Genomic DNA, 12,278 nt, shown 5'->3' with positions numbered 1-12,278 from the left:
AATCATCAGTCCCATCCCGATCCTCTGAAAGGGATTCTTCTCCTTTTTCCCCCAGAGTTCCCCTGTCTGAGGGTCCTGGTTAACAGAGGAAGACCTAGTGCGTTTTCTTCCACCGAGTGAAGATGCAATTACGGCCATTATTCTTTCCTCTAGTCCATTAATGGTTGAGGAAAAAACCTCCTGCGTAATGTATACAGGGGCTGAAGTGCCAGAAGCAGATGTAGCCCCTGACCCCAAAGGCTCTCCCTGGCCAGCCATCCCAGGTCCTTCAGGGGGGGAAGGTGCTGCAGAAGGGGGGTCCTCAGAGCCTGAGGGAGATCCCCTAGAGCCTCTGGTTTTTGGGGTATTTGTACCTCTTCTACCCATAGTGCAAAGCAAACAAGGTGGAGGTATCACAAAAAATGAAACACTGACTGCTGAGCGATGTAGTCCAGCAACTGCCGCTGCTACCAATGCCCAGTCAAGTGTTTCTCAGTAAATGCTGCCTAGGAGAATGCCTGTGTCCCACCTTACATGCGACCGTCAGCTCTGTGTCCCTCCATATGCTGTGTGCACCTAAAAAGTGTGCTTCTTATAGCCAAGTGCAGCCGGCGATGTGGGCGTCTAAGCACGCCAGACGTTGCGCTGACGCTCCGCCCCCCCTCCTCTGACCATCCCCCTTTGTTTTTTCAAACAAATGTGCGCTTCCCGCGCGAGCCGACCCTCCGGGACCAGCGTGGAGGGGAGGCTGGGGTGGAGGAGGAAAAAGAGAGAGGCCAGCAGATGATGGGGTCTGCCACATGTAATGGCGACGGCGGCGGTGATAGTGCGGTATACTACCGCCTCACAGACCACTGCGGCCCCCCCTAATCTTGGGGGGATATCCCTGCAGGAAGAGCCCCCATCCCATCCTACCTGGAGCTCGGCTGGAGGAGCTGTGCAGCGTGAACATCGAGACAAACAATCAAGCATGTGAAGGTATGTGCTCTTGGCAGCCCCCGGTGGCGACAATAGGCATAGCATACATTTACTTAAAGGAGAAACCTACTAGAATTAAAAAATTCTGTGGAATCTCCCTTACCTTATCCAGCTGCAGGGTTCTGTTATACAGACCCAATCTTCACCTCTCACGGTGGGCTCCGTTTGGAAAACCTTCAGAGATTGGGGCCCCCTACGAATAGGGGGATCCACAGTTCTGGGCCTGTAAAGCACCCGGCCAAAAATAAGGCTAGAAAAAACTAATTCTAAAATGCGGGGTTCAGTCCTCTAAAAAGAGAAGCGTCACAGGTAAAACCTTGTTTCTGCGGACATGAGGCCCGGGTACCATCCAATTCGGCCTAGAAAGGACACTTTGAAATGGATCTGGTTCGCCTGGCTTGCCCCAGTATAGGATATAGGATATTCCCTTTGGAGCTCAGCACAGGACATCTTTACACGTGACCAACGCCTAAGACACTGGCGAAAAAACTGAGGTATCCCTGTAAGGGGAGGGATTATATGGGGGTTGAACTTCCTGTTTAGGGTGTGCCAGTGTCCAATCACCTAGTGATACCCTATATAACCCATCAGTAATTACTGAGGCTCTGTGTCCCGTGATGTACGAGAAAGAAAAAAGTTATTTTTGTCGCAGCCAAGATAGTGTGGTAAGGTCACCTTGGAATCAAGGGGGACATTTGGAGCACTATGCAAGTTGGGCTGAGTTTTAATGACTGGGTCTAAAAGTATTATACAGCTGAATTTGAGTAATTTTGGGAAGTTTAAATATTGAATTATTTATGATACAGCTTGAGCCGTGGTGGCTTAGATGTTTTGAGCGTTGTCATTTATTGAAAATGAATTTTATTAATTAGTCAATATATCTTGTTTTAAACCGACATTAAAACAGCCGTGGACAGTTATTATCCAAGCTTTGTGTCTGGTGTATTCTTTTGTTGGTAAGTTGCCTTCCTGTCTTATATCCCATCAGAGGGCTCTGCATGTCAAACCTTACAATCTAAAAAGGAAGGTAAGTTATGGCACGCATTCATGGTACAGTTGAACAGATTGAGAGTCCTGGAAAGAGCAAACTACCAAAATGTAAAAAGGTTAATGGCAGCTTTACCCACTGCAGCCCCGGAAGGATTTACCCCCTTGCTGACCAAGCCCTTTTTTGCGATAAGGCACTGCGTCAGTTTAACTGACAATTGCGCGGTCGTGCAACGTTGTACCCTAACAAAATTGATGTCCTTTTTTTTACCACAAATAGAGCTTTGTTTTGGTGGTATTTGATCACCTCTGCGGTTTTTATTTTTTGCACTATTAACAATAAAAGAGCGAACATTTTGAAAAAAAAAGCAATATTTTTTTACTTTTTTGCTATAATAAATATTCAGACAAAAATATATTAAAAAAAAAAAATTCTCCCTCAGTTTAGGCCGATATGTATTCTTTTACATATTTTTGTTAAAAAAATAAAATCAAAATAAATAATTCGCAATAAGCCTATATTGATTGGTTTGCGCAAAAGTTATCACGTCTACAAAAAAGGGGATAGATTTATTTATTTTTATTTTTATTTTTTTTTATTAGTAATGGCGGCGATCTGCGATTTTTATCGTGATACCGACATTGTGGCGGACAGATCGGACGCGACGTATGGGTACGTTGTTTTGCGCACCCGTGCCACTTTGCCGTCGTATATCGGCGCGAGCCGGTCGGCAAGTGTTTAAAGACAGCACTGTAATAGGCTTCCCTGATTAGGACCCCATTTAGAGGCCCTAAACCTCCATCCAACTTAGCCCTGGTTCACATTGATGCAATTTTACATGTCAAAGCGGCGGCAATTGCCAGCAATGGCAGCGTCCAAATCGGTGCAACGCCACATTGGCAGTGCCACACCGATTTCCAAAAGTAGTTCCTGTACTACTTTTGGTGATTTGGGGGTGCGATTTCCATTGAAATCTGTGCAGAAACCCGCACAGATGTCTCTGAAATCGCCCCCAAAGTCGGGACTGACAATGCAGGAATCGAATTCCTGCTGTCAGTGTGAACTTGGGCTTAGAGAGCTAAATTCTGCTGGTGAGATATTACACAGATCTTTCAGTGCCACAGAAACAAATAAATGTAGAACAAAATATGAAAATAACAATAACAAATCCCTATTGAATTCAAGGTATCTAGTGCTTGTCACCAAGATAATCTTTTGGAACTAAGCTACAATGAAATGCTTGAATATAATCCACATAAGCGCATTAAATATAACTATACAGGTAGCAGTATAAGCACATTTCTATCTCCTATAGTACTGGAAATATAGACAGGCTTCGATATATACATAATTCCTATGTGTGAGAAGAACTACTGCCTCCTCAACAACCCTGTTCACACTTACTTGATGAGTGTGCCGGATATATGGGTCCTCCACCCACACTTCTGTTATGCCCCGTACACGCGGTCGGATTTTCCGACGGAAAATGTGTGATAGGACCTTGTTGTCGGAAATTCCGACTGTGTGTAGGCTCCATCACACATTTTCCATCGGATTTTCCGACACACAAAGTTTGAGAGCAGGATATAAAATTTTCCGACAAAATCCGTTGTCGGAAATTCCGATCATGTGTACACAAATCCGACGGACAAAGTGCCACGCATGCTCAGAATAAATAACGAGATGAAAGCTATTGGCCACTGCCCCGTTTATAGTCCCGACGTACGTGTTTTACGTCACCGCGTTTAGAACGATCGGATTTTCCGACAACTTTGTGTGACCGTGTGTATGCAAGACAAGTTTGAGCCAACATCCGTCGGAAAAAATCCTAGGATTTTTTCCGACGGATGTTGGCTCAAACTTGTCTTGCATACACACGGTCACACAAAGTTGTCGGAAAATCCGTGTGTATGCAAGACAAGTTTGAGCCAACATCCATCGGAAAAAATCCTAGGATTTTGTTGTCGGAATGTCCGAACAAAGTCCGACCGTGTGTACGGGGCATTAGAGTTTCATCCACATATGGCTTGAAAAGGTTTTCAGAACTGTAACCCGTTGAATTCTCTACAATCTTGATTTGCTTGTGATATTTTCCCTCTGTGTTAAAAAACAATAAGTGTCAATAACCAGAAGCAAATTAATCTGGGCTACAATTTGAGTGCATAATTCTGCCTAAATTACATGTTAAAGTGATTCTAAAGCCAGAAGATTTATTACCTTATTGCATTGCCTGCATTAAGGTAGAAAGCCTTCCACTAGTTGTGCCCCCCACCCTTTCCCTAAATACCCACCTGAGTCCAGAGTTCTGTGTTCCACCACCGGGTGCACTCTTGGTGTTCTAATGGGTAAAGTTGCAGGGTCTGAATTTCTTCAGAAGTAATAACCCTTAGGGAGTATCTCAACAAAAATGAAATTCCTATTTCAGATGATGCATAAAATTTGTGAGCCAATCACACAGGCAGAAAATGACAATTCTGGGGGCATTCTGTTTAGAAAGTGTGTACAGAATGCCATTGGGTTGCCATATTGCGTTGAAATTTTTGACAGTTTAAAAAAATTATAGCAGCTTCAGTGTAAAATGGAAAAGTAATTTTTAAAAACAGAAAAACGGCTTGTGTGGCAATTTTTTTAAGACATACAATTTTTGTTAACATTAAGTGGAATTCCCCTTAAAAGTGTTACTAAACCCACAACAGTAAAATCAGTCTGTATATGAAGGAAAGCATGCTTGCTATACTCAATGTGGAACCTAAGGGGTTAATCCCCTGCATTGTGTAAAAAGGCTGTTTGATCCTGTCTTCTCTGATACTCCCCTTCTTCCACTGACCCCAAATCATCTCCTGAGCCTTGGGGGCAAGCTGCACATGCTCAGTTTGGTATGTATTGCTAGAGAGTTTTTCTTGAGAGAGTGCATGTGATCAGCACAAGGTGTGTTGCGTTTGTTACAATATGATTTCTTTTTATTAATCAGACTTACGATACATGGGACATAACATAATAGTGGTTGGTCATAGAGATATTGTCAGTTTTTTTGGCTTGAGTAGATTTCTCAAACAAATGCTGTTTTATACAATGGGGGTAAATATCATTGTTGTATTCAATTGACAGTTCAAGTAACAGGCTATTGTCTCTATAGCTACAGTAAACAAGACTTGTCTGAGGTTCTTTCAGCTCTCAAACTGAAAGAATGACTGTTGGATTACTGTCAGGTGATTAGACAATGGTACGTAGATACCATTTTTGTATTCAATTGACAGTTTGCAACAGTCCATTGTTTCTACAGCTACAGTAAACAGCTGTCAGGTGATTAGACAATGGTACGTAGATACCATTTTTGTATTCAATTGACAGTTTGCAACAGTCCATTGTTTCTACAGCTACAGTAAACAGGCATGTTTTCTGTTGTTTGGTAACTATGGCAACAGCCTGACACATAAAAGGGGGTGAGTAGGGACACACACCATCATACTGTAACATCAAAATCCACCCATGATAGAAGAACAGTGCCTGATGCTCCCGAAAAATCGTTGCCAATGGAGATCACGAACATACAGTAACAGAAGATAAGTAACCTCTAAGTGTATTTGTACTATTATAGACCATAGGCTGTTCAGTTTGCTAGGCATTTTTGCTCGTTATAGATATCTGTCAGTCTTGTATTGTATTCCTAAGATTGTAATAGTTTTGTATGTACAGCATCTTTGTATAGTAAAAAGCACATTTACACACCAAATACTGGATCCCGGGGTCCAGCTCTCTAAAAAGAGAAGCGTTACAGGTAAGACCTCGTTTCTTCGGACACGAGGCCCGGGTACCATCCAATTCAGCCTAGAAAAAACACCTTGACATGGATCCGGTTCTCATGGCTTGCCCCAGCATAGGATATAGGATATTCCCTTTGGAGCTCAGCACAGCACATCTTACACGTGACCAACACCTAAGACACTGGCGAAAAAACTGAGGTATCCCCAGTAAGGGGAGGGGTTATATAGGGGGTTGAACTTCCTGTCTAGGCTGTGGCCAGTGTCCAATCACCTTGTGATACCCATATAACCATCAGTAATTACTGAGGCTCTGTGTCCCGTGATGTACGAGAAAGAAAAGCACATTTACACACTGCAGAAATCTCAGCTTCCTTGCTTATACCTCAGAGTAACCTTGCCAGATAGACGCAAGCAAAACATTTGGGGGCTCGTGCCGCGATCTGTGCTATAATTCAACTGAAACAGACCTGTTTTTCTGTAGTGTGTTGTGTAGCTTGTGCTAGGTAAAATGCTGTTTAGGAAAAGCAAGGCTGCAGAGGGTTCTGATGGCCAGAAGGAAGTGTGCAGCTTACCTATCTGGGCCAGAGACAATGAGTGGGAGCCTCTTGCTAAAGAATTTGTGAAGTATGCTTCTCCCTTGAACCTGACTTGGGATGATAAAGTCTCAGATCATTTTGTAGATTTTAGCCTTAAGGGGTTGGATTTAAGTAAAGCAGGGAAGAGGACAGTGTCCACAGTGGTTTGGCACTTCCTTAATTCTATTTACACTGAATCACAGAGAATGGAGAAGGCAGAGGCAGAAGTTAAGGTCATAAAAGACCAGCTAGCAGTTGCTTCAGAGTGTGTGCGTTGAACTGCTAGTCGGGCTAATGATTTGCAAGAGCGGTGTGCAGCCCTCATGACCAAATCAATTAATGCCTTACGGAAAAGGAAGGGCCGTAAGCCTGTTAGTAAAGCCAGGGTACGTGCCATTGTCACATCCCAAAATTGGGATTGTGAGGATGTGCTCTCCTCAAATGATAGTGAGGATGAGGAGATAAGAGTTTGATATTTCGCATGATGATCTGCTAGTGCGAAAGAAAAAGTATGCCAGACCTCTCATTACTAAGCATAGGAAACGGCAACATGAGAGAGAGAGGATATGGCAGATGGGGAGGTGCATTATCGCAACCCCAGAGATGTTGAATTTGAAGAAGTATGGGAGTTTACACAAACTGAACTCCATGAGCTGGCAAAACAATACAAAGGTCTGGGGAGCCCCTATTGACCTGGCTCCTACGCTTATGGGATGAAGGGGCAGACAGTGTTGTTTTGTCAAGTAAGGAAGCAGTGACTATGGGAGTGTTAACCCATGATCCACAATTGCGTCAGGCAATGCGAAAAGCCCGAGAGTTTAGCATGAATTTTTCACTGTTAGACCTCGTGAGAGATGGAATAGTCCGAGTATACGCTAGTCCTACTGACCTGGAAAATACCTACTCATGGAGAGCAATAGGAGAGGGTATTTCCAGGTTATGTGAGATGGGTTGTATAACTGGATTAAATACGTTTCCAGAATGGATGGGTCCAGATATGGAACCCTTTACGTCTGCTCTGCGCTCCAAACTGATGAAGTCTGCGCCATTTAATCTCAGGGCTCCATTATTGTCCTTGTTGGGAGGCGTTGGATTAAACAGCAAGATTCATAAAGCCACAACCCTTTTAGGCCAGTTGGGGGAGCTAGAGGAGATTAAAACAAAACCTGTCAGGGCAGTAGATAAGGTCAAGGCCAAACAGGAAGAATACAAGCAGAAAAGAACAGAGAAGAAAGGGAATGGGGTAGAGAAGACAGGAGGTGAAGAGAAAACCAGGCTAGTTATTTCTAGGAAACAAATGTGGGTGGACCTATTAAAGGCAGGAGAACGTAAAGATGAGATACATGGCATTTCTACTGCAGAAATGCTGAAGAGGTGGAAACATTTAGTAGGGAAAACTGTCAGGGTTAGAAACACTACTCCTAGTGAAGATAACACCAGCCTGGACTTAGAGAAAACAGAACAGACCCCCCCTGTTGGCCCCAAACCAATTCCCAAAACTGAACATGAACCCAAACCCAAATCCCTTTATCCTGGGGAGGAGTTAGAGAGAATCAGAAAAGGGGATTGGGAGGTTCCTTTTCCTTTATGAAGAGAAGGTGAGTCTCCTGTAATAGCCATGAGGGCAGTGACAGCAGGAGACCGATGCCCATATGCACCTGTCACTGTATGGTGGGGGAAGTCATCTTCTCCTACACATGTAATGGCTTTAGTTGATAGCGGAGCTGAAGTTACACTTTTGCAAGGTAAGCTTTCCCATCACAAAGGAGAATTGATTTATGTAGAAGGTTTGGGAGGGCAAACTACACCAGCAGTTAGGATACGGGTGAAATTGGCTATTGGCAAGGAATCAGGATTTATGACAAATGTTTTGGTATCAGAGTTACCCGAAAATATTCTTGGGATGGATGTACTTCAAGGTCAGTCAATTCAGACTGAAAGAGGTACATTCACATTCGGGTATCCTGATAAAGCGTGTCTGGTTAGGGCGGTGAAGGCTGTGGTCAGAGGTCATGTGAAATGGACCCCTGTCTACATTCCTCCACCAGAGAAGCCAGTCTGTCTCAAGCAGTACAGACTTCCTGGAGGCCACAAAGAAATTGGAGACTATTCAAGAACTGTTGAGAGTAGGGACCCTTATGCCGCGTACACACGGTCGGACTTTTCGTCTACAAAAGTCCGACAGCCTGTCCGACAGACTTCCGACGTACCTTCGGCGGACTTGCGGCAGACTTTCTTACGAACGGACTTGCACACACACGACCACACAAAAGTACGACAGCCTAGTACGCGGTGACGTACACCAAGTCCGACGAGACTATAAAACGGAAGTTCAATAGCCCGTACGACACCCTTTGGGCTCCTTCTGCTAATCTCGTGTTTATCTCGTGTTAGTAGAAGTTTGGTGAGAGACGATTCGCGCTTGTGAGACTCGTATTTTTCAGTTCGTTTTAACTGTTGTTCAGTCTGTGCTTGTGAGGTTTGTATCTGCTTTTCAGTGCGTTTGGTCAGTTGGCATTGAGAAATCTTTGTTTTATTGGCCGCTCGTTCCTGATTTTCAGGTCGTTCTTCACAGGCCTTGCTGTTCTTCAGTGCGTTCTGTTTAGTGCGTTCTGACCAGCCGACCGTTTTGAAGCCATGTTACCTGTACGTACTCGTCGTAGAGCTCGTGCATTGTATGTGCTTGGTGCTGTAGTTTATTCTTCAGCCCAAGACCAGTCCATGAACAGGGCGAGGAGGAGTTCATGGACCAAGAATTGGTTGCTTCAGCGTGACCAGTTCTGTCACATGCCTTTGCTCCGTGAGATCCGTGAGAATAATCCTGAGGATTTCAGGAACTTTCTCCGGATGACGGACCCCGTTTTTGACCGTTTGTTGGCTTTGCTGACCCCCTATATCAGCAGGCAGGATACCTGCATGAGGCAAGCCATCACTCCGGAGCAGAGGCTGGTCGCTACCTTGCGGTATTTGGCCACAGGGAGAAGCCTGCAGGACCTTAAGTTCTCGACAGGCATCTCCCCCCAGGCTCTGGGGATCATTATCCCAGAGACCTGTTCTGCCATCATACAGGTCCTGCAGAAGGACTATATTAAGGTAAGATATTTTTCTTTTATTAGCATCACATGTTCTTTTATGTAATCTTTGATAATGTGATGTATTTCTTGCTTCAAACACTACTTACCATCATTGCAATATAGTGTGAATGTCCCCTTTTTATCCTCACACATGCTGGAATTTTTTACTGTTATTTTTTGTCATGCATGTATATTTTCCTTCAATAACCTTCCCAGCATGAAGTGATGGGAACATATCCACCTAGTCTACTCATTTGGAATGTATTTTGTTTGAGTGTATTTAGTGTGCTGCTAATGAGCAATTATCTAGATTTCACAACCCCCCCCACCCCCCACCCCCACCACCTAAACTCACTCCAAATAGTGTGCTGCTAATGAGCAATTATCTAGATTTCACAACCCCCCCACCCCCCCCCCACCTAAACTCACTCCAAATAGTGTGCTGCTAATGAGCAATTATCTAGATTTCACAACCCCCCCACCCCCCCCCACCTAAACTCACTCCAAATAGTGTGCTGCTAATGAGCAATTATCTAGATTTCACAACCCCCCCACCCCCCCCCACCTAAACTCACTCCAAATAGTGTGCTGCTAATGAGCAATTATCTAGATTTCACAACCCCCCCACCCCCCCCCCCACCTAAACTCACTCCAAATAGTGTGCTGCTAATGAGCAATTATCTAGATTTCACAACCCCCCCACCCCCCCCCCCCCACCTAAACTCACTCCAAATAGTGTGCTGCTAATGAGCAATTATCTAGATTTCACAACCCCCCCACCCCCACCCTCGTTAAAATTTGCTGGAATGTTCTGTGGTGTTGATTTGTCTAAAGCAAATATATGTTGCACTTTGCAAAATGCATGTGCACTCTACAAGTGCATTTGTTCCAGTGCTTTAGTAAATGAGCAGAAGCTCTGCTGATTTCCATCATCAAATCATATGCAAGCCTCAAAGTGTTTTCATTAATTGCCCTTGCATGTGATTGTGTACTCCTTGCAACATGAATGCCTTTTTACATTACCTCATTTACTGTAAGCTGGTTAGCAACTGCACCTGCAGAGTGCGACAACTGCAGTCTTGTAGCCTTTTTAGTCCCTAAATTCCTGCGTGTCCTAAAAGTAATTTTTTTTAGGGATTTCACAACCCCCTAAAATGTAATCAATGTTCCATCAGAGGGGGTGAGCAATCTGATAAGTGTGCCTTTCCATATTAGTTATTCCAGAACAATTAAATTATTGAATGTTATACTGATGCTGGGGAATAATGTTTTTAATTGTCTAATTTTCTTGCAATGTTAGCTTCCAAATTAATTGATTTTGGTTTTCTTGTTTGATTTCCCAGTTTCCTTCAACGCCACAGGAATGGCAGACTGTGGCATCCCATTTTGCCAGCCGTTGGGACTTTCCCAATTGTGGAGGGGCTATAGATGGGAAACATGTCCACATTGTGCCACCACCCCATTCGGGGTCATATTATTTTAATTATAAGGGGTTCCACAGTATTGTTTTAATGGCGGTGGTGTCGGCACACTATGATTTTTTATATGTGGACGTGGGGAAGAATGGCCGGATGTCGGATGGAGGAGTATTTGCCCAGACGGAGTTCTGCCAGCGTCTCCAGAGTGGTGGCCTGGGATTGCCACCTGATGAGGATAACGTGGAAGGACTCCCCTTTGTCTTCATTGCCGATGAAGCCTTCGCTCTCAGCAAGCACCTCATGAGGCCATTCCCCCAAAGAACCCTCACCCCGGAGAGGAGGGTTTTTAATTACCGGCTGGCCAGAGCTAGAAGAGTGGTTGAGAATGCGTTTGGAATTCTGGCCAGCCGGTTCCGCCTGTTTCAAACAGCCATTAATTTGGCGGAATACAAACTTAATTTTATCGTTTTATCGTGCTGCATTCTGCACAACTTTTTAAATAAGCATTCTCCAAATTATATAGGCACAGTTGGGCCTGAGGCCGGACAAATAGAAGCCAACCTTACAGGCCTGGATACTGTCCGTACTGGCTTGGCCCCCCAAAGTGCCCGTCAAGTTAGACAGCAATATGTTAATTATTTTATGGGTAGGGGGGCCATTGCAATGGGCCAGGATATATAATTTTTGACAATAAAAAAATTATTGATGAAATCTTGCATTATATTTATTGCTTGCCTTTCTTTTGGGCTGTCTCCTAGGTTATGGTCGAGCAGTTGTAGTGCCAACTGTATTGTAATTTTAAATGTCTAAATAAGCTCCATTGCCACTGTAAACAACTTTTTTACAATTATAACTAAAATGATACTGAGCCTTGAAATAACAAACCACACATTTATTTAATTCCTATAAGGAGATGTTTTTATTAATGGTTGTTATGCATTCCGTTCTGCATTTAGTATAAAATGTTCATAGACAAAAATAGAATGATATCTTAATAATGTAGCAAAATATAATTATATCTAAATATTTATACCTAATCCACAAAAAAATATTTTTGGCTTTTTGATTTTCACAAACAGGCTTTTTTTTTTGTTTTGGGAAAATCAAGTTTTGTTTTTTTTTTTTTTTTTTAAAGCAATTTTTTTGTTTATGTTTTTTTTTTTTATCAAGTTATTTTTGTTTTTATTATTTTTTTTAATAAAGTTTGTATATTAATTTTTTTTGGTTTTTTAAAATCAAGTTTTTTATTTTTTTTGGTTTTTTAAAATCAAGTTTTTTATTTTTTTTGGTTTTTTAAAATCAAGTTTTTTATTTTTTTTGGTTTTTTAAAATCAAGTTTTTTATTTTTTTTGGTTTTTTAAAATCAAGTTTTTTATTTTTTTTGGTTTTTTAAAATCAAGTTTTTTATTTTTTTTGGTTTTTTAAAATCAAGTTTTTTATTTTTTTTGGTTTTTTAAAATCAAGTTTTTTATTTTTTTTTGTTTTTTAAAATCAAGTTTTTT

General features: G+C 42.6%; 1 protein-coding gene across 1 annotated transcript in view; it reads right to left on the bottom strand.

Annotated features, from left to right (window-relative positions):
• Nucleotides 1–12,278, bottom strand: part of MITD1 (microtubule interacting and trafficking domain containing 1) — a 70,639-nt gene that overhangs the window by 30,247 nt on the left and 28,114 nt on the right. Inside the window, exons 3-4 of the mRNA XM_073612967.1 lie at nucleotides 3,944–4,042; nucleotides 3,350–3,387 (exon numbers count right to left, since the gene is read on the bottom strand). Of these exons, the coding sequence (XP_073469068.1) occupies nucleotides 3,350–3,387; nucleotides 3,944–4,042 (137 nt within the window). The remainder of the gene's footprint in view (nucleotides 1–3,349; nucleotides 3,388–3,943; nucleotides 4,043–12,278) is intronic.

The sequence above is a fragment of the Aquarana catesbeiana genome, linkage group LG02, assembly GCF_042186555.1.
Source record: "Aquarana catesbeiana isolate 2022-GZ linkage group LG02, ASM4218655v1, whole genome shotgun sequence".
In the NCBI taxonomy this organism is placed as follows: Eukaryota; Metazoa; Chordata; class Amphibia; order Anura; family Ranidae; genus Aquarana; species Aquarana catesbeiana.
Note: the sequence above shows the minus strand (reverse complement) of the source record. Positions and strands in the feature narration are given on the sequence as shown.